Source organism: Carlito syrichta, unplaced genomic scaffold (genome assembly GCF_000164805.1).
Source record: "Carlito syrichta isolate Samal-C Ts95f unplaced genomic scaffold, Tarsius_syrichta-2.0.1 Scaffold303338, whole genome shotgun sequence".
Lineage (NCBI taxonomy): Eukaryota > Metazoa > Chordata > Mammalia > Primates > Tarsiidae > Carlito > Carlito syrichta.
This window is the reverse complement of record NW_007247434.1, coordinates 593,065-615,019: the sequence shown is the minus strand read 5'-3', so window position 1 is coordinate 615,019 and position 21,955 is coordinate 593,065. Positions and strand designations below refer to the sequence as shown.

Below are 21,955 nucleotides of genomic sequence, written 5' to 3'. Positions count from 1 at the left end.
GGTCAAAAAGGGAAAGTGAGAGATCAAAGGATGATTGCGATTTCTGGCTTAGGTGATCAGATTGATGGCAGAGCTTGTGATAAAGAAAGATACAGGAGCGATGAAAAGCAACTCTTCATCCATGAGTTCAGTTTTCAACACAAATTTCTTGTCTCTAAAGATGTCTCATAAAATGATGTTTTTTAAAAAATTTATTTATTTATTTCTCTACTCCTCCATTCCCCCCATACCATACCCCTGATGAGGGTTAGCAGTTGTCATTTTTCAGAAGACTAAACTAGCCACTTTGTCCCCACCACAGAGAACTCAGAGTGTCCTGAATTTATATCTGCCTCCATTTTGATTAGTTAAAAGAAATAATTTTTTGTGGTATAATTAACATACTATACATTTCACCCATCTAAATGATACTTTATTGGTTTTTAGTATTTTCACAGATATGTGCAACCATCAAAAATGGTGTTTTTAAAGTGCTAATCTCCCCTTTTTTGCTGACAATCTCAAAGGAATGGGAAACTTTTGAGAAGTTCCATTTTCTTCTTGAATCCTGACCATACACACACAAGCTAAGGGAAAAAAAAAATCGGATTTCAAATATATATGGACTGTTCCCTTCCTCGTGAGATTCTTGGGAACTGAAATTACATGTTGACCTGACAGCCTCTTAAAAATATCTGCTGGCGTCCGGGAAAGAGGGAGAGAAGAAAAATAGGGAAAAAGAGAGCAGACAGAGGTGGCAAAACTTGACCCTGGAGCCCCTTCCCCAACTTCCTGGTGTCTTGGAGGACGAGTCCTGGTGGTGAACTCCAGCATTTGAGAATACTGCCTATGGATCTCAAAGCTGATTTATATATGTTCTTTTCCTGCAGGTATTGTTGAAATTCAGACTCTGTCATCCTTATTCATACTTCTGAAAACCACATTTGGTCTAAAGATTCTGTTTGCTATAGATGGGGAAAGAATTTATATTCAGCTGACTAGTGCATGGAAGAGAAGAACATTAGGTCTGTGTGGCACTTTTAATGGGAACATAAGGGATGATTTTCTGTAAGTATGATTCTGTATAGTCAACATAACTTCATACCTGATCATTTAGAGGATATAAATTCATTAAAAATGTTTACTTAACTAATAATATCTTAGCAGTCCCTGTTCCAAGAGTGTTACGTGAATCATCATATTTAAATTGTATAGCAATCTCCTGATTAGTACCTTTATTTTATAGATAAAACTAATCAGGGCCTCAAAGTGGCAAGCTAATATTTTATTTTTGAAAAGTTGCTGCCTTTAAAAAAACAGTGTAATTTTGTATTAGTAATCTAAATTATATTTTAAAAATATTGATATAATTTGATATAAATAATACTTCTAAAACAAGAAGTTATCTCATTGGACTTTTTTTGATAGTAGATATTTCACTGGAAGAAAAGAATAAAGTATGATTTGTGTGCTTTGTATTGACAAAACCCTCTTCACCTCCGTGTATAAATTAGTGTGATTCCTTTGAGCACCTGTTATTGTTTCAAAAGCACAGTGGAAGTAATTTAAGGAATATGACATGGTTCTCATCCTCCAGTAGCTTGTGTTGCAGATAGAGGGGGATAACAACCTTTAAAAAATATGTGGAATCTGAAAAAACCAAACTCATAAAAGCAGGTAGAATGGTAATTGCTAGGGGTTTAGGGTGGGGATTGAAGGTAAGGGAAGATGTTGGTCAAAGGGTACAAAATTTCACTTAGTCTGAAGAAGTTTGGGAGATCCTTTGTTTAGCGTGGTGACCACAATTAATGTATTGTATACTTAAAAATTGCTAAGAGAGTAGATATAAAATGTTCTCACAACAAAATATATGTGAGATGACAAATATTTTCATTAGCTTGATTGAACCATTTCACAAGGTATAGATCAAAACATAATGCTGTGTTCTGTAAATATATACAATTTTAACTTTACCTTAATTTAAAAAGGGTTTTTAAAAAGAAATACTTAGTGTTAGGGAAGGTATCAGTAAATGATATACATAGAAATACTATAAATTCAAAAATTAAATGTTGAGTTTTGTGGTTGTAGCTAGAAGCACAGCAGGGTTTAGAGCAAGTCATTGAGGGCTGGGCAGCCAGGAGGCATTTCATGGAGAAGTTATTTTCTAAGTATTATGCTTTTATAAAAAAATTAACACTTTTACACTTCTTTTTGTCGGGTTTCTTTCTTCCTCTTAATCTTGTGAACTCCTATTTGTTGTTTAACCCAATTCAGACACTATTTAAGCCTCAAAAAGTTAGTTCATATCCCACCAAAGTTAATTCTGACAATGTATTATCTATGAATATCCTCTGTTTATCTATTGGGTTTCTACACAAAATTGTGAGGGCTTTGAGGATAAGGGTCATGTCCTTGGTCTTTCTATTCTTAGGAACTAGCAGAGAACCTTATATATAGTGGACTGTTGACTCGAATTGAGGCAGAATGTTTAATGTTCAAGAACTAAAATTGGATGGACAATGGGAACTGACATTGAAAGTACAAATTTCAGAAAAGAATTTTAGTGCCTTGTTTCCTGTGTGATTAATTTGTTTTTAGGTTATTTAGTTTTTTATTTTATTTTCTTTATAGGTCAAAATAGTGATATCTTCATTATATTGGAGAAAGACGAATTATATTAAGTGACTTGGCTATGATATTCAGAAAAGACATTAAGCTTTCTTTCTTGTCCTTATTTATCAGAAAAGTTTAGCAGTCAACATTTAACAGATGGTAGATCTGTCTGCCTCTTGCGAAGGCACCAGTCTCCTCCATGTATAAACATTCAGGCATGTTAAGAGTGCAGGATAATATTTCAGAGTCAGAGATAACTTTCAGACAGTGTTTAACTTTCCAACTTAAGTAGTCAAAATTCTTTACTTCACAAAGTGTAATGAGACTCTGCAAACATGGTGGAATAGAAAGTACTAACTGAAAATTTCTTTTGTATGCCTTATTATAGTAAATCAACCATGACACGCTGGAAGGTGATTTTATAAAATGAAATAAAAGAATGCATCCACATTTTGTCTCCTCTTAGAATATTTATTGTTTTAAGTAAACTAAGTGAAATAAGAGAGCCAAGTTCTAAGTCTGTTCCTTCTGACTACACCCTGACCTATTTTAATGTCCTTTGGAGGGGTGGAGAGCGAAAGAGACAGAAAGAATTAGAAGAAAGAGCTCATGCTAGTCATGCAATTTCTTTGAGTTTTGAGATTCTTATTTAAACACAGTGGGTTTTGCATTAGGTGTTTGTTATAGGTCTTTACAGTTCTAGAATGATTTGATATTGAAGAGTAGGAAAAGAAGAGAAAGAGGGAATAGTAGAGATGAGGGAATAGCTTGTGTAGCTCTTTTTTTTGTCCCCTCTGTCCCTGTGGTGAGATCCTCCATGGAGTTGGTAGTCACTGAGCTAAATGGAAACAAAGGTAGTTAAATCTGTTATGACAGTGTAGAGAACTGAGATAAAAACCTCCTCTTTAACTTGACCATGTTGGAGCAATTAACACAGTCAGGGCTTGTGTGTGGTCAAAAGTTCCCTGCAAGAACCCTATTCCAACCTGATTCCTTTAGTAGTTTTGACAGTGTCTGATACAGTGTCCAGTAGAGATTGTTACTTAATAAATGTTGGGGATGAATTAATAAATCTTGATGGTGCTGTAGGGGAAATTGCAGTGTTTGGCTCCTAAACATTGCTGTGGGTTATAAGATAGATGTTTCTCCTCCAGTTTGATTTGCTAAGAAAGGAAGAAGTGAGCAAACTTGAATGAAGTGTGTCTTTTATACAATTTTCTCTCAAGTTTAATTTGGTTTGTTTGCCCATTTCATGATGAATCTTGGTATTTCAGACCTCAAAAAGGAAATTAAAACAGAAATATAGACTATTCTCTGGGATATTTGTCTTTACCTTGAAAAAAAATCATGTGAACCACTCTCCCCTACTTCTCCACCATATGTGAACCACTCACATATGTTAAACCTAAACCATATGCACATTAAAATTTTGGCTGTGTGAGTGTTGGATGGCTAAGTTGGTGAGAACTGGGTTTGAATCTTGGCTTTAACACTTACCATTTTAGTGAAATTTAATATTTCTCTGAGCTTCTGCTTTTTTTCTCTGTCAAATAGGGATAACGATGTTTTCCTCACAAGGGCAAGATGAAGATTAATAAAATCATATATGTTCACAGTTTGACACAATGTGAAGTCGTGATATCAGTTTCCTGTGTCAGTCTCAGTTCAGTCTCAGTCTCTTGTTCCTCAGTAACTGGAAGCTAATACAATTGCATTTTTAAAAAACTGGTAGAAAATTTCAAACTCTAAAATTTATTGGTACATTTAGGAAAATAGCATTCTCTTACTTAGATATTTAAAGAGTATGAACAAATGAGTGAAAGACACCGAGATGAATATGATCTTTGCTTTCTAGTTCTCCATCAGGCATGATAGAAGGTACGCCACAACTTCATGCAAATGCGTGGAGAGTTTCCTCTACTTGTTTTGCACCAGTTCATGTCCCCATGGTGGACCCCTGTAACATTAATCAGCAAAACAGTAAGTCTCTCTTCTGTAGGTAAACTTAGGGAAACTTCTATGTAGTTCTATAATTTTGTAAAATTAGTGATTTTGAATTCTGATTTTCTTCATGATTATCAAACCAATTCAATTTTGCATATTTGCACTTGATATCATGCTTTTATATGTAATCTAGGTTATTTTGTAAAAAACCTAATATTGATTATTTTATTTTCTGCTTTGCATTCGTAAGTGTAGTGATTGTAGGTGTTTAGAAATCCCTCCTTTTCAAATGCAGGCTTGCATTTTGGAGCTTCAAGAATCTTTAAATGCTAAAGAAAAACTCTGGATATACTCTAAATTTGAACACTATTATAGTCCTGAATGCTCGACATCAATTCCATAGTGTGATGGCTCCTGCAGCTTCTCCTGTCTATTACCATCTCATTACAAGTTCCTACTCACAGCACATGTTATGGCTTTATAAGCAGCAAGTCAGTAATCCAAAGAAGCTTTTTGACATAACACGGGAAACAATTTGAGATTGTCTTGCTCCAGAACTCCAATTTGCAATGATATTGAGACTCACATGCCAAGAATTTTTGGCTGCATTTAAAAAAAAAATAAAGTCACAGCAAACCATGTTAAAGTTTAGTTCACTTCACAGTAAAAGAAGACATATAAATGTAGATATTTCTAAAAAATCACTTTGTGAAAAAATAATGTGCAGGCTTAAATATATATATATGTATGCACATTATATATATATATAATTTTTTTTTTTGAGTCGGGGTCTCACTCTGTTGCCCAGACTGGTGTGCAGTGGCACGATCACAGCTCACCACAGCTTTTACTTCCTGTGCTCAGGTGCTCCTTCTGCCTCAGCTTTCCAAGTAGTTTGGACTCCCAAGTAGTTGGGACTACCCATGTGTGCCACCACGTCTGATTTCAAACTCCTGGACTCAAGCAATCCTGCTGCCTTAGCCTCTCAAAGTGCTGGGTTTATAGATGTGAACCACTGCACCTGGTCAGATATTCTTATAATTTTTTCCTATAATTTTTTGGCTAGTTTGCTGTTTTATGTAGTTTTTTACACATTATTAATATTGGTCAAGTATTCATGAGAAGCCAGTATAATTTCTGGGTTTTGTAGTGATTATGTGGAAGGATTTTGTTGATTGCCATATCGTTTTTATTATTAACGTATATTTGCTATAATGGAAAGAGCACAATATAGTCTATTTTTATTTTTCTAAATCTAAGTCAGCTTTTACACTTGAAAAAACTTATTTTGTCATTTTTCCTGTCTACAAAAACAGTTAGACTAGAGAGTTTTGGTCTTTGTGATTTACTACCTTTAATCTCACTCTCATTTAATAATACCTTCCTCCATTCTGTCCTCAACATTCCACTAATTTACTCCTTTATTTAGTCTTGTTTGGTTTGCTTCTAACTTTCTTGGTTTCCTCCTGGATATTGCAGTGACTTTATTTTTTATTTTTAATAACATAAAATTGAAGTAGAGTTCAGTTGATAAATTATTTCCCACTGGTCACTTCTTTAGTTAATTCCATTATTATAAGGAATTTTGCTTTATTTTCTATCAATTTTCTCTCCATATCCCATGTCTTCTATGACACATACTTTAGATAGTATTCTTTTTTTTTTTTTTAGTGTTGACATGACTTGTGATTTTGTTTTTTTAATTTCAAATGGGTAAATTCAGGAAGATCCCCAAAGAAAGAAAAATAAATAGACAAAAATAAATAACTCTGATCTGGATTCTAAAGCCTATTTTTTCACAAGGATCTTCTTTAGCTACCCTTTACTTAATGTCAGTGGGAATATATTTCAGTCTACAAATCCTTAGGGCACACAGTAAAGGCCTCTTTGGTGTAATACTTTGTTCGTTCAGGATCCTTGGGATCAAGGGTATGTATGTCAACAGTACATTGCTATAGTCATTTTATATACATGTGTATACTGAATGAAAAAATATAATACTTGGGCAATTATTACACGTTTTCTTACCAGTGACAAATATGCTTAAAATACTCAACAAAATAAGTTTCAGTATGATTCCTTATAGTGAAAAAACTCTGATCTCCCAAAAGCTTGTCTGGTTTCCCAAAGAACATTAATCAATGAAAAGATTGATTAATTTATCTATGAATAAACCAATGCAACCTGGGTCCACTACATCAAGGGACCACAGATCTAGCCTTTTTCAGAGATGGAATCTGAATTGTTTTGTCAAACTTGGCTACTCCTATAAAGGATTATATCTAATCAGTCATTCTCAAAGGAAAAACCAACACACTTCAAGGAGTGATTACTCAGACTCCCCACCCAAACAGGTGATTTTGTAGTTATAGTTTATGGCCTTTAGCATACATTCCAACCCCTAACTTCCATTTGTTGTTCATTTATTCATGCATTTGTAAGTCCATGTATCAAGTATTATCGAGCTTTTAATATCTGCCAGACATTGTGGACTTTGCATTGTACATTGTGCAGACATTGAGTTCAGTGACAAGGTGGCATCTGTCACATTACCATTCACATCAGTGACTCCACTGAAATGAGATAATTCCCAATCCTTCCTGGATAATTGTGTATTCCATGGTGTTGCCATAACACCCACAATCTGCAACCACTTTTATTATGTGCGGATGTCAGGAGATAAGCCTCCCAGTATTTCCCAATTCTTTGTAGCAGGTTTCCTAGGATGATCCTCAGGCAATGGTGTGATTGAAGCCACTGCTAATGTCATCCCTTCTGTTACTCATGTCATTCAGGTACAAGACACTTTTTGTTTGTTTGCTAAAAGACTGTTGAATATAAGTCAAGTGCTATTACCAATATTATCAAAAGCATAAACAACCAAACAAAAAAAACTGTATGAGATGAAATTGGTTTTCTTATCTAGAGTAGCATGCGCTATGGTACATTTCTAGGAAAGAAAAATGCTTGGATAGTTCTGGAACTTGATACTTAGGGGTAAGAGATGCTAATGGGGCTCTTTGTCTGTTAGTTGGGTATGCAGCACACTGTGATGTCATCCACCAGGAGCTTTTTACTCCTTGCCATGTCTACATTAGTCCTGGGCTGTACTATCAGCTATGCCGCCATGATGCTTGCAAATGTGGAAGTGCCTGCCTGTGCAATGCTCTTGCCCACTATGCCTACCTCTGTGGTCAGCGTGGTGTTCCTATCGATTTCAGAACTCAGATTTCCTTCTGTGGTGAGTACCATGGCACAAAGACTGTCGGATAACTCCTTAGAGATTTTTGTAATATTGTGATAAATGAAAGTTCAGTATTGCAAGTAACTTGTTTGAAATGTTTTGTAATGTACATATATCAAAAACTTAGTTTCTTAAGATTGAAGATATATTGGATAAGACCAGTAACTCTTGACTATTTTTGTTAAAAGCAAAATTAGTGTAGCTGTATTTTTTGAAATATGGAGCAGATCTAATTTGAAAAATTTGAACAAATTCTTATCATGGAAATATATCTAAACATTGGAAGGTATAGAAAAAATATGATCTAGTGACACAGCTGATTTGTAGTTAAATAGGTATGTTTTGCAACAGCAATTGTTATTTCAAGTTCTTAGGACTCCCATCCTCATGGTTATGGCGTCTGCTGTTCTCATTCATTGTAGGTTGTTTCCTTGTATGCTTTATGATTTTTTTTTTAACCCGTTACTTAAGCCCTCCCCTTAGAATCTTTTGTGACCTAGGATTTAGAGACACCACTCTCTGCACCTTTTCATTCCCCAGTTGTGTTTCACAAAGCTTCCAGTTATTTCAGGTATCTCACTGGCTGGTGTTAATATTAGTTGCTCAGCTTTGGTTTTCTAAGACAAAAAAAATGTAAATGTCAAAGTAATATTAATTCATATGTCAGACCTTTGCAAGAATGTAAGTCTAGGAATTTGACTTCTTAGAGGTAACTTTGTTTCATCACAAACCCGGCAGTTAGAGAAGATTTCCTGACATCTTCCTGTACTAAGAGCCAATTTCCTCTAGTTTGGGAGTTGACAAACACACCTGTTGGGCCTCCTCAGTTTTTGTGAATAAAGTGTATTGAAATTTGGTCATGTTCATTTGTTTGCATGTTGTTTATGTCTGCTTTTGTGTTACAAGGGTAAAGTTGAATAGTTTTGACAGACTGTGTGGTCTGCAAAACTGAAAATATTTTACCTTTTGGCCCTTTGCAGAAGAAGATTTCTGACCCCTGCTTTATTCCTTCATTTCAACTGAGGATGTTGCTCTTTGAGCATCAAAGTTTAGGGTCTCCCAATTTCTTGCCTTGTAAAGGGGCAGCTTTCATTCTCTATTTCCACATTAAGCCCAAGGTCCAAGATTACTGGGATTGATCCTCCCTTTCTCCACTTAAAGTTCTGGATTTTATTTCCCTCCTCATTTCTGGTATCTAAGGATGACTCTCTCTTCCCTTCCTCCAGTTGTTTTTTTTCTCATAAGATCAATTAATCATACATTTAAAGTAATTTCAATGATATTTTATTCAGCATTTTCTATATGTTTGTACAAGTATTGTACTAGTATGTTTTTAGATTATTTTATTTTGTTTACCATAATCAGTTCAGTTTGGTCTAATGAGAAATTGGGAGGTTTTAGAAATAGAAAAATGCAATGAGGAAGGAAGGAGAAAATAAAAAAAAACTATGATTCTGGATCACTAAACCCAAATTTTGTCTTATGGATAGATAGTTTACTTAGGTTTAAATAAATGCTATCAAGAAGATAAAGACAATATTGTAGTACATAGATTTAAAATTCAAGGACAGAAGGTTTATGAAAACATATAAAAGACCTTATATATTAAAAAATATATGATACAGGCTATGCAACAATGTTTTGGCCTTAAACAATTATCATAAGACTATAAGAAAGGAATTGGCAGTAGTGGAAAACTGCTGGGAGGGTGTGGGATTGGCAGTTGAGTAGTGGGAAACTGCCAGGGGAGGGGAGGGGCACACCTCATCAACAAGGGTACCTATATGATGAACATTTGTGTGCCTAACCCTGAATTGTACTCCAAAATAAAAAAAGAAGAAAACAAAAAATGTTGAAAAGACAAAAAATAAACAAAGTGAGGCAGAAACTGGACTTGAATTTCAGTTTTACTGCTTGTTCATTAAAAAAAACAAAAAAAAAACACACAAAAAAATCTTCAGGCTTTCCAAGAAACATTTCAGAAAAGACACTTAATTGCAAATTAAATACAGAGAACATTTCACTAAAGAGGAAGTTATAACCATTATATAGAGACTCTCCTAAGCCGTACTTTTTTCTATGCTGTGACTACACAACCCTTAAAGAAATCTCTTGGAGTATTATGGTGGGTGTTTGGGACTCACTTGTGGGTGGGAGCATGTGATGCTTGGTTGTTTGTTTCTGTGGTGGGTCGCTGAGTGTGATGAATTCTGGGTCCATCCAGGTTGCTACGAAGTCCATGATTTTTGTCCTTCTTTATGGCTGAGTACCTACCTCACATCTTTAAGATAAAGGGGAAAAAAGAACACTCTTGGAGAAAAAAAAGGAAAGAATGTTTTGGAATGTCACACATAAAAATATTCTGAAGTAGAAATGGAATTGTTTTATTTATTGATTGATTTTCTGTAATGTTCTATGCTTGTCCAAGTAAGACATCTTATTTCATGATGTATGTCTATCATAGACCTCTAAGCAAGCACAGAATGTCTCTGTACTCTGTGAAAATATTTCTGAAGTGATGCTCCTCTATCCTTAGCTGTGGTGTGCCAGAAGGGCATGCTGTACCATCACTGCTCCTCGTTTTGCCGCCGTTCCTGCATTTCTCTCTCTGCCCCGGAGCAGTGCAATGATGACTGTGCTGAAGGTTGTAACTGTCCCGAAGGCAAATTCTATGAAGACACACTGAACTTTTGTGTGCCCATGTAAGTCACAGAAATGCTTGACAGCATCCAGCTTCTATGTCTTTTTCTTCATATTGATTAAATATGCTTTTATATATATATATATGAAATTCATATTGTATTTACTTTTTTTTTAGCCATGTATGTATTATTCAGTTGTCATTGTTATAAAGGAATACCTGAGGCTGGGTAATTTATAAAGAAAAAGAATCTATTTTAGCTCACAGGTCTGCATGGTGCTGGCATTTCTGGGCTTCTGGTGAGGGCTCAGGAAGCTTACAGTCATGGTAGAAGGTGAAGGGGGAACAGGAGGAGGTGATTCCAGACTCCTTTTAATATTTTATTTTAAAGATGTGGGGTACAATTCAGGATTAGGTATACAAGTGGACAACGTACAGGTAAAGTTTGGACCTCCCATTGGTCCCCACTTTGCCTAGTTTGAGATCAGGTACCCTTATTGATGTTGTACCTTCCCCCTACCATAGTATCCCGCTACTGCCAATCCCTTTCTTATAGTATTATGGTGAATGTTCAGGGTCCACTTATGAGTGAGAACATTTGGTACTCTGTTCTTTGTTTCTGTGATAGATCACTGAGTATGATAGATTCCCAATCAATCCAAGTTGCTGCAAAGTCCATATGTTTGTCCTTCTTTATGGCTGCATAATATTCCATTGTGTATATGTACCACATTTTTAAAATCCAGTGCTGTTTTGATGGGTGGCACGTTTGGTTAAATGTTTTTGCTATTGTGAATAGTGCTGCAATAAAGATGCGTGTGCAGGTATCTTTTTTGTAAAATGATTTCAGTTCCTCTGGGTTTATTCCCAGTTAGGGAAATGCTGGATCATACGGAAGATTGATTTCTAGTTCTTTTAAGATCACCACACTGTTTTCCATAGAGGTTGCGCTAGTTTACATTCCCACCAGCAGTGTAGAAGCATTCCCTTTTCTCCGCATCCTCGGATGCCAGGCTCTTTTAAATAACCAACTCTCCTGTGAACTAACAGAGTGAGAACTCACTCATTAACAAGCTATTCATGAGTAATCTGTCCTCATGGCCCAAATGATCCTACCAGGTCCCACTTCCAACATTGGGGATCACATTTCAACATGAGATTTGGAGGGGATAACATCCAAGCTCTATCACTATACACGTTCACAAATAGCTACAGAAAGAGCTAAGGAATCTGATGGTTGATCTTACTTCTTTCTACCATATCCAGATCAATAATAAGGTTTGTGTTTCACTGTGAAGTGGCAAATTTTAGTGGCAGGATTGTAACGTCTGTTAGCACTTACAAGTTTCCCAATTCTCACATGAGGCAAAGACTTGTACATAGGACTAAATGGCTATGTTTCTCTGACGTATATTCAGTGACTTTTCTTGTGATTAAACAGCACAGTTAGTGAGTTGTAGTTCAGAAAAAAATATCTAAAGCTACACAAGATTGCACACCTAAACGTTTTCTGCCGCTCATATGACAGGAGTGCATGTAGCCTCATAAAACAATCCAGACCTTAGAGTGTGCCTTACAATGATGGATACAGAGCACAGGGTCTGCTTGAATTTTAGTTGATTTTGAAATAATTTGTATACTATTTTATTTACTTAGCCTTTTTATTCCTTATAGATTTCATTGCCGGTGTCATTATAGGGGTAGTGTTTATCAACCTGGAGAGCTCATCCCAACACCCTTGGGCTTATGGTAGGTTTCAATGATGAGATTGTATCTGACAATGATGCATGTGCTAATGTAATTTCTTAACCCAAACCTGTAAGATGAAATATGACTTCTGTAATTTAAATAATAATGGTAGTATAGCCTTTAAGTATAATCATATGTATTCACATTATATATGGGCAGCTTCATATATACATAATACATGCATAGTTTACATTTCAAAGTGGAATATCTGATGTGCTCATAACTGTAGAGAAGGGTTATGAATTTGCATATTATACAATAAAATGATCAATTTGGCTCTTTGGAGTTAGGGGCGAGGGGGTTGCTTAAATACTACAGAATTACTGAGCAGTTTTAGTTTTATGGTTCATCTACTGGCTCAAAAAAAAAAAACCAAAAAACAATTCCCAAATAGATTTGAGTGGTGTCCTACACAGTAATAAGCACACCTCCTTCCCAGGGACATCAATATGAGTGAGGTACCATTTATAAGATAACACTTAATTTGGATGTAATCTGTCTGTTAAAAATGCAGGCACGAGCCGGGCTCGTTGGCTCAGCCCGTAATCCCGCGCCTTTGGGAGGCTGAGGTGAGTGGATTGCCTGAGCCCGCGGGTTCAAGACCCACCTGGGCAGTGAGACCTCATCTCTACAATAAATCAAAAAATCAGCCGGGCGTGGTAGCGCGTGCCTGTAATTCTGGCTACTTGGAAGGCTGAGGCGGAAGGATCGCTGGAGCCCAGCAGGTGGAGGCTGCGGTGGCTGGGAGTGGCCACTGCACTCCAGTCTGGGTGACAGAGTGAGACTCCAACTCAAAAAAAAAAAAAAAATGCAGGCACGTTCATGCAGCAGTTCATCTTTATTTGTATTCAGTTCCTAACCTCTCTTTTTCAATTGCATAGTAGGTGCCTATAGATAATAATAGATAGTAGATAATAGAAGTAACAGGAATAATATCTAGCCTGTCCTGTGTACCTTCCATTGTCCTGGCACCATGCTAAGTGTTCTGTATCTATTATTAAAATACTTAATCATCACTACAACTCTAAGAGACAGGTCCTGTTGCTTTATCTCAATTTACAGGTAAGAAGAATGGGGCACAGGTAGCCAAGCAACTTGATAATAAAGTTGGGATTCCATCTCAGACAACCTGGTTCTGCTGTGCTCGGTCTCATACCTAAGTTTGCTTTGAAGCTTATTTTGTAATCACAGCAGACTCTTATTCGCGCTCAATTTCCATTTATCATTATCTTCATCTTCCTTCTTTCACCCCCCATCAAGACACAAAGGCAACCAACCAATTCACACAGTTTCCCAAGCCAGAAATCTGAGTCATCATTGACTCCTTCCTCTTGCTCAACACACCTAGCCAATCAGTCCCCAACAACTTTGGAGTTTACTTAATTTTACTTTGAACATATAGTTGACAGTCATTCCTTTCCTTTGGTCACCACTGCCTTAGCAATCAGTGTCTTTTTGTTTTTTTTTTTTTCAATCAGTGTCTTTAACCTATCTTTCCTGAGCCTTCCTCTCTGATCTTCTTGTCTCCTTTCATTCTGGCAAGGTGTCATATCTTTTTTGAATTTGATGTAATTGAATGTATTTGTAAACTTCGCACGAACAAAGTAACCATTTCTTCTTAGTGAGAAAAATAAAAATTCAATTAGTGTAGGGACTTCATTTGTTATTCCTTTAAAAAAGCCTATGTCCCAAAATGAGTATGAGTGAAAACTTTGAATGTGTGATTTGAGACATGTCTGTCTCAGTTCCTCTATGCTGCTCATAGTGTGAGCAAACTCACTCAGAGAGGTGTCACTCTAGTAAGCAAATGTTTCATGTGATGTGGCCCTTAACATGAGTCAGCTTCTTCAGCTGGACTCCAATATAGAACACATGCTCTAGTTTAAAGTCGAAGAAAAACTGTGTTGGTGTTCTTGAGAACTAGTGTATTGTTCCCTATATCATGTTATCTGCTTAAGGAATTTTAAAGGTTAATTTTGCCTGTAAGTGATTCTTGCTTCATGCCCGGACTTTAGAACCTGAGTTGCAAAAACTGTTCTGACTCTATTGTCTTCAAAGTTGCTGCCAGAATGAATCAAATTAACCATATAATTTCTGTGTTAAAGGTCTTCAGTGGCTCACCTCAGGGGTAAAATCTTAGCATCTTAATAAGAGCTGGTTTCTGTCTCTGCCATTGGCATCTCTGATACTTCTGGCATTGTACTTTGCTGCATAGAACACTGTTTTTTACCCCTCATGGTTCATACATGTTTCTACTGAGTGTTTTAGCCTTTCAGCCTTAGCCATATCATAACCTCCATCCATTCTTCACAATTGTTCAGACTTTGCCCTTTGATTGCCATGATGTCAGTTGCCAACAGATTTTAAAATGCTTTTTATTTTACTTCTCTTAAATATATTTCTATGTTTCATGTCATACTGCATACATTATTTAATAGTATGCCTTCCTCTTTTACTATATGGGTAAAGATTATAAATTTTGGTCTTTGTATCTTCCATGCATTTCACAATGCCCTACACTTGTGGGTGTTTGATACAATTGTATTGAATTGAAATAAATAGCTCTCTTCAAACTGGACCTAACTCAAAAATTTACTTGTAAAAAAAATTGTGGGAAAAATAACATTTGTATAAGTCCTCAGTCAATTTTTGCACTTTAGGCTGTTGTTGAAATTCAGAAAAAACCCTGAGATTTGGTTTCATAAATTAACTCTTTGTTTACTTCCAGCCAGTGTTCAAATGGGACTGTGAAATGTGATGAATTAGCAACGCCCTCTACTGGTAAGATATCAACAGATGTTTTCCTTTAGGAGAATGCAGCTCTGATGCTGTCTCCACTCTTGTGGCACAAGTCTTCAATCCATCACAGCCATTCTTGCCAGTGTGCACTGGTATAGCCTTGAGAATTTCTCAACAAAGTGCTCCAGTGCTTCCTAACTTTTTCACATTGAGAATTATAATATTTGTAGGACACTCTGGGACAGAACTGCCTAGATGCTGCCTACCCCGGGACCACGTCAGATGCCCCAAGAGCTTTAAGGATATGTATCCAGACACCTGTTGTAATCCATTTGTGGTACTTAAACTTGTAAACTCTACTGTAGACCGCCACTTCCCAGATTTTAATGTGCACACCTGGGGATCTTGTTAAAAACACGGATTCTGATTCAGTGGGTCAGGGGCGATGCCCAAGATTCTGCTTTTCTCTCAATCGGCAAGGTAACGTTAATGCTGCTGGTTCCTGGACTACATCAAGTGGCAAGGCTCTGGGACTAGACCAACCAATTAAAATGGCATATGAAGTGACATCTACTGCCATATCTCTTTAGAATGTCATTTTACACTTATCACTCTTAAGATCCTATGTATTAGACCTAATGCATCATTCACTTTCAGCGTATAAAGAGCCTCAACTTCTGTCACTATGGGGGTAATTCTAGGAAAATGATAAATAAAACTTGCTGTCTTATATTTTAATGAACAGGAAAAGTGTAGGCTGATAAAAGTAAATATGAGTTATTGCTTTGTTATTTATTTGAATGTCCAAGTATATATTATTATAAATTGACTTTGAATTACACATCCTGGATTTACTTTGCAAAGATTCAGGCTAGTCTAAGTCTTCTTCACGAGGTATGTTTAGGGGCCACACACATATTAAGTAGCTATAGAGTCATCCTTGGTTTGTCCTATTTTCTTCAGGGTGACTCACAGCTAAAGAAGGGAGGCTCAGATGGGTAGCCTTCTCACAAAGGAATTCACAAGGCTTGATCCCACTGGCCTCACCTAAGGGAATGTATTGATCTTTGAAAGCCTAAAAGCTATGTAGCCCCTGTTCTGCCTATAATTATGTCCACGTCTGCACTTCTACGGTATAGTGAGCTCTGATGTAATGAACGACTCAGAGGTGAAGCAAATTCTAGAAGTATCATGTGTTCATAGTGGCTTTGCAAACGTTTAAATATACTATATTTTCAGTTCTTAAAAATTGATAATACTGGGGATGCCAAAAAATGTATACACATTTTTAGAGATGTTGTCTTTAATACTGAGTGATCTTTCACAGAAACAAAGAACTGAGTATCACATGGTCTCACTCATAAGTGAACCTTGAACAGTTATCATAATACTATAAGAAAAGGATTGGCAGTAGCAGGAAACTGCTGGGAGGGAAGCAGGGAAGTGGAATTGGCAGTAGTGGGAATCTGGGGAAGGGGAGAGCACACCTCATCAACAAGGGTACCTGATAATGAACATTTGTATACTTAACCCTGAATTGTACCCCACATCTTTTAAGTTAAAAAATTAAAAGAAAAAAAGAGATGCTATCTATGTATTACCTTTCAAAGTACTTTTCAGAAATGTCTAGATGCTGATGGTAACCACTTTGAGCACCTCTTGTAATTGCAGAAGTCAAACATGACTTGTATTCATCTTTTGTTATTGGTATATATTTTTCCTTTCTTAAAATTTTCATACTTTTTTTGGTATCCTCTGTATATGTTTGGATTAATCAAAATATTATTTTTTGACCTCAGGAAAAATTCTATCGTAGTTAGTTTTTATCTTATGGAAGATAGCCAATATTTTTAGACTTAAACTAGGTTTTGGTGACTAAAGAGAATCTGGCTAGAAAATATTTTTAACCTCATCAATTAAAAGTCACAGAGTATACGCATCGTCTTATCATAACTGGTAAAGTACTTTATGGTGAATTTTGTTTTGAGACACGTACATGTCAATATGATTATTGTCGATGGAACAAATACAAGTTAAAGACACTTTGTCTGTGCTTTATCTCTGAAGTGCATGTTTGCCCAGAGGGAAAACAGTATTTCGACTGCAGGTTTCCTGACCCTGAATTGCCAGCCGGTGGTGTCAACTGTGAGACTACATGCGCAAACCTGGCCATGAACTTCACTTGCGCCCCCTCCTCACCCTGTATAAGTGGCTGTGTTTGTGCTCCAGGGTAAGTTTGTTTTTCTTGATAATACAAAACAGTCAGGATTTGACCAAAACACAAGCTCTTTTGGCGACGTTATTTATAGAAATAGCCAAAATAGTTCATCTATTGGTTAAGTTTGGGTTGGTCACTGGAGATTATTGCATTTATTTTGCTAAGCTCATGTAACATTGTGAGATATTCAAAGTAATACACTAAATTGAAAACTCGCTTCTGGATGAAATTGGAATGTTTTTACTGATTTCAACTGTAGTTTTGGGAAAGTAACACAATTAGTCACTATTCAAAACACCCTTCAGGGACATACATTTTGTATGTTTTGTTGTGCAGTTACTCTTGTGGATGTGAAGTGTAACAGTGATACCAACTGCTTTATCTTATAAATGTTACAGAAAACAGTGTATTTAGGCTACAGAGAGCAGTGGGTAAACTTGGGGGCTCTGGCTTCAGACACACCAGAGCCCAAATCCTACCTCAGCAGCTCTTAGCTGAATGATTTTTTTTTGCAAGTTCCTTTTGAGCCTAATTAGGCACTGTGTGTGTGTGTGTGTGTGTGTGTACTCAATAAATATGAGCTACTATTTTGTGGCAGTATAATTTACTTTTATCTTCGTAAATTTTCTTTCATTGCAGAAATGCCTAGTACACGTGAAAGATATACACAGAATTTGGTGGTTGTTGGCCTCCTTGCAAGCACCCATATAATCTGGCCTCCTGGTCCTCCCTCTACTGGCAATGAAAAGTGGCAGAACAGAGGGAGGGCCATCTAAGGCAAACAGGTCACCATTCTTCCTCAATGAACATGTTCATACAAAGGGATTCCTGGGATCAGCTCATATAAACAATGAGCAAAGAGAGAGAGGGCTTGTGGTTTGTTTCCCAGGAGAGATGCATTTGTCTACATGGCCCCCATCTAGAATAGACTGAAAAGCCAAGTAACTTGGGACTGGTATTAATCTCTTTAGACAGAAAGGGCATAGGAGGCAGAGAAAAGAAGGTAACAAAAGAACAAGTGCCCAAGCACGGGAAAATAAAGACAGGTAGAAATTAGGCCGTAGGGCAGCTAAGCAAGGAAGACATTTTAGTAAAAAAACAAAAAAAAAAAAATTAAGAGGAAAAAAACCCTTTATTATGATGAAACAATTAAAACCTACAACCTTGCTTGCTTTATTTGATTTGATTATGACTCTTAAGGATGCATGGCTGATTAAAGCCACATCCTAATTTTGTTTTATATGCTGTGCTTGATGCTAGTATTTTAAAAATATGTCCACTGCCACCTTTGACTTTTAGCTTGATAATGACTTATTTATTTATTGGCCAAATCTCATTACAAAAACTTAAATAAATTTTCTCCCACCTTCTCTGATTGTATTGAAATAAATATATTTGGAATTGACTTACTGGCCTCTGACTGATTTGAAAGTATTTTGTTAAGAGGACTTTCTCTTACAAAGTTTTTTATGGTAATGCGATTTGCCTTGTCTTCCATGTGACCTTGTCTGGTTCATTTTGGCACAGTAACCTAGTATGATTTGTTTTCATGAGGCTTCTGATAGTACCAGCAGTTTATTGACTATAAAACAGCCACATAACCCTGATTTAGAATTCACTGTGGGTTGAAAAAATAGAAAGTAGTTTTGTGAAAAAAAAGTCAAAGAGAAATGACTTCAAATACTGGTTCTCCTTATTAGCTGAAGTACCTCAGGGTGTTACCTAACCATTTGAAATTTCAAGTTTATCTTTTTAAAATGGATATAATAATATTTATTTCTTGTTAAGCAGGCTCCACCCTTAAGATTTCTCATCTCCAGGTTTAAAAATAAATCTAAATTCCTTCACTCTTACCTCATGTGATACAGGTTTCAGGTTTATCCACAATCCTAGTTGTCTTACTCAAGACAAACTGGTAAAGGTGAGTAGCAATTATGAGCAAATTTCTGTTCATTAGACATACAACAACCTGCCTATGTCCTATTTATAAACAAGCAAACAAGGTGATTTTTAGTATGATTTGAAACTCTTTCCAGATACCCTCCTTTAATGAGTTAATTGTGCCCATATCTTAGAACCACTCCTTTTTCAACTAAACATTTCTGGGTTGTGCTAATTAAAAAAATAATATTTACTTTTTGGATGGTTGAGAATATGCGGTACACCAAGTACATGGTAAGTGCTCAGTAAATGCTTATTACTTATCCTACTGCCCAAACTTGCTTAAGACAGATACAGGCATAACTCTATTGCACATCACAGGTGTTATGTTTTTTGTAAATTGAAGTTTTGTGATGTCCATGCATTGAACAAGTCTATTGACATAATTTTCCAACAGCATGTGCTCACTTCATGGCTCTGTGTCACATTTTGGTAATTTTCACCATATTTCAAATTTTACATTATTATTATATGTTATGTTAACTTATGAACAATAATCTTTCATTACTATTATAATTGTTTGGGTTCCAACAAACTGCACCCATGTAAGATGGCAAAATTAATCAACAAATGTTGTGTGTGTTCTGACTGTTCTACCTATGGGCCATTTTTCCATCTTTCTCCCTCTCCTCAAACCTCTTTGTTTCCTGAGACACAACAAATTGAAATGAAGGCAGTTAATTACGATGACCACTAAGTGTTTCAGTGAAAGGAAGAGTCACACATCTTTCCATTTAAATAAAAAGCTAGGAATGTTTAAACTCAGTGAGGAAGGCTTGCTGAAAGCTGAGATTGGCTGAAAGCTAGTCTTGTACCAGACATTTAGCTAAATAGTGAATGCAAAGAAAAAGTTCTTAAGGAAATTAAACACCCTACTACAGTGAAAACACACTAATGAGAAAGAGAAACAGTCTTCTTGGTGATATGGAGAAAGCTTTAGTGGCCCGAGCAGAAGATCCAAACAGCCACAACATTTCCTTTAGCCAAAACATAATCCAGGGCAAGGCTCTAACTCTCCTTCATTGTGTGAAGGCTGAGAGTAGAGAAAGCTGCAGAAGAAAACTTTGAAGTTAGCAGAAGATGGTCTATGAAGTTTAAGGAAAGAAGTCATCTCCATGGTATACAAGTACGAGGTGAAACAGCGAGTACTGATGGAGAAGTTGCCTCAAGTTCTCCAGAAAATCTAGTTAAGATAATTGATGAGGGTGGCTACACTGAACAACAGATTTTCAATGCAGATAAAACAGTTTTGTATGGGAATAAGATGCCATCTAGGACTTTCTTTCTTTTTTTATTTTTTAACTTCAAACATTTATTATTATATGTTATATGTTACCACTTTCATGACTAGAGTTTCAAAGAAGTTTCAAAGTTTCAAAAAGTTTTCAAAAAAAAAAAAAAGTTTCAAAGTTTCAAAAAAGTTTCAAAGAAGAGGCTGACTCTCTTATTAGGGGCTAATGCAGTTGGTGACTTTAAGTTGAAGTCAATGCCCATTTGCCATTCCAAAAATTCTAGGGTCTTAAGCATTATGTTAAATCTAGTCTTCCTATGCACTATAAGTAGAACAACAAAGCCTGGATGGCAGCACAGCTGTTTAAGGCATGGTTTACTGAATATTTAAAGCCCACTGCTGAGATCTGTTGCTCAGAAAAAAGATTCACTGTAAAATATTACTGCTTATTGACAATGCACCTGGTCACCCAAGAGCTCTGATGGAGCTGTACAAGGCTATTAATGTTTCCATGCTTGCTAAAACAACATTCATTCTGTAGCCTAGAGATCAAGAAGTAATTTCAACTTTTAAGTCTTAGTTTAAAACATATATTTTATAGGGCCACAGCTGCCATAGATAGTAACTTCTATGATGAATTTGATCAAAGTAAATTGAAAACCTTCTGGAAAAGATTTACCACTCCAGATGTCATTAAGAACATTTGTGATTCATGGGAGGAGAAAAAAATATCGACATAAGTAGGAATTTGAAAGAAGTTTAATCCAACCCTCATGGATGACTTTGAGGTGTTCAAGACTTTAGTGGCAAAAGTAATTGCAGAGTGGTGGAAATAGCAAGAGAACTAGTATTAGAAGTGGAGCCTGAAGGTGTTATTGACTTGCTTCAGTTTCATGACCAAATGTGAATACATGAGAAGTTGCTTGCAAAGAAAGTGGTTTCTTGAGATAAACTCGATTCCTGGTGACGATGTGAACATTGTTCAAATGACAACAAAGGATTCAGAGTCGTATGTGAACTTCATTGATAAAGCAGTGACAAGGTTTGAGGTGATGGACTCAAATTTCAAAAGAAGTTTGTGGGTAAAATGCTATTAAACAGCATTGCATGTCACAGAGAAATATTTTGTGAAAGGTAAAGTCACTTAATGTGACAAATTTTACTGTCATCTTATTGCAAGAAATGATCACAGACATCTTAATCTTCTGCAGTCATTACCCTGCTCAGTCAGCAGCTATCAACATCAAGGCAAAACCCTTCTCCAGCCAAAAGCTTATGGCTCTCTGAGGGCTCAGATGATTGTTAGCATTTTGTAGTAATAAAGGAAAATTGTAAAATTATGATTTGTACTTATTAAAAAGATATAATGAATGCTGTTGTATACTCAATAGACTATGGTATAGTGTAATTATAGTTTTTATTTGCTCTGGGTGATATAGTTTGGTTGTTTGTCCCCTCCAAATCGCATGTTGAAATGTAATTCCCAGTGTTGGAGGTGGGGCCTAGTGGGGGTATTTGGGCTGTGGGAGTGGCTTGGTACCCTCCCTGTAGTAATGAGTTCACATGAGATCTGATTATTAAAAAGTTTGGACATCCCCACTTTTGCTTTTAGTCTTGCCATGTGACATGCCAGTTCCCTCTCCGCTTTCTACC

The 21,955-nt window shown here is 36.3% G+C and overlaps 1 protein-coding gene across 1 annotated transcript in view; it reads left to right on the top strand.

The window, feature by feature from the left end:
- OTOGL (otogelin like) overlaps window positions 1-21,955 on the top strand; it is a 147,017-nt gene that overhangs the window by 33,592 nt on the left and 91,470 nt on the right. The window contains exons 17-23 of the mRNA XM_008058432.1: window positions 870-1,047; window positions 4,451-4,575; window positions 7,571-7,780; window positions 10,320-10,485; window positions 12,099-12,173; window positions 14,902-14,954; window positions 16,980-17,142. Of these exons, the coding sequence (XP_008056623.1) occupies window positions 870-1,047; window positions 4,451-4,575; window positions 7,571-7,780; window positions 10,320-10,485; window positions 12,099-12,173; window positions 14,902-14,954; window positions 16,980-17,142 (970 nt within the window). The remainder of the gene's footprint in view (window positions 1-869; window positions 1,048-4,450; window positions 4,576-7,570; window positions 7,781-10,319; window positions 10,486-12,098; window positions 12,174-14,901; window positions 14,955-16,979; window positions 17,143-21,955) is intronic.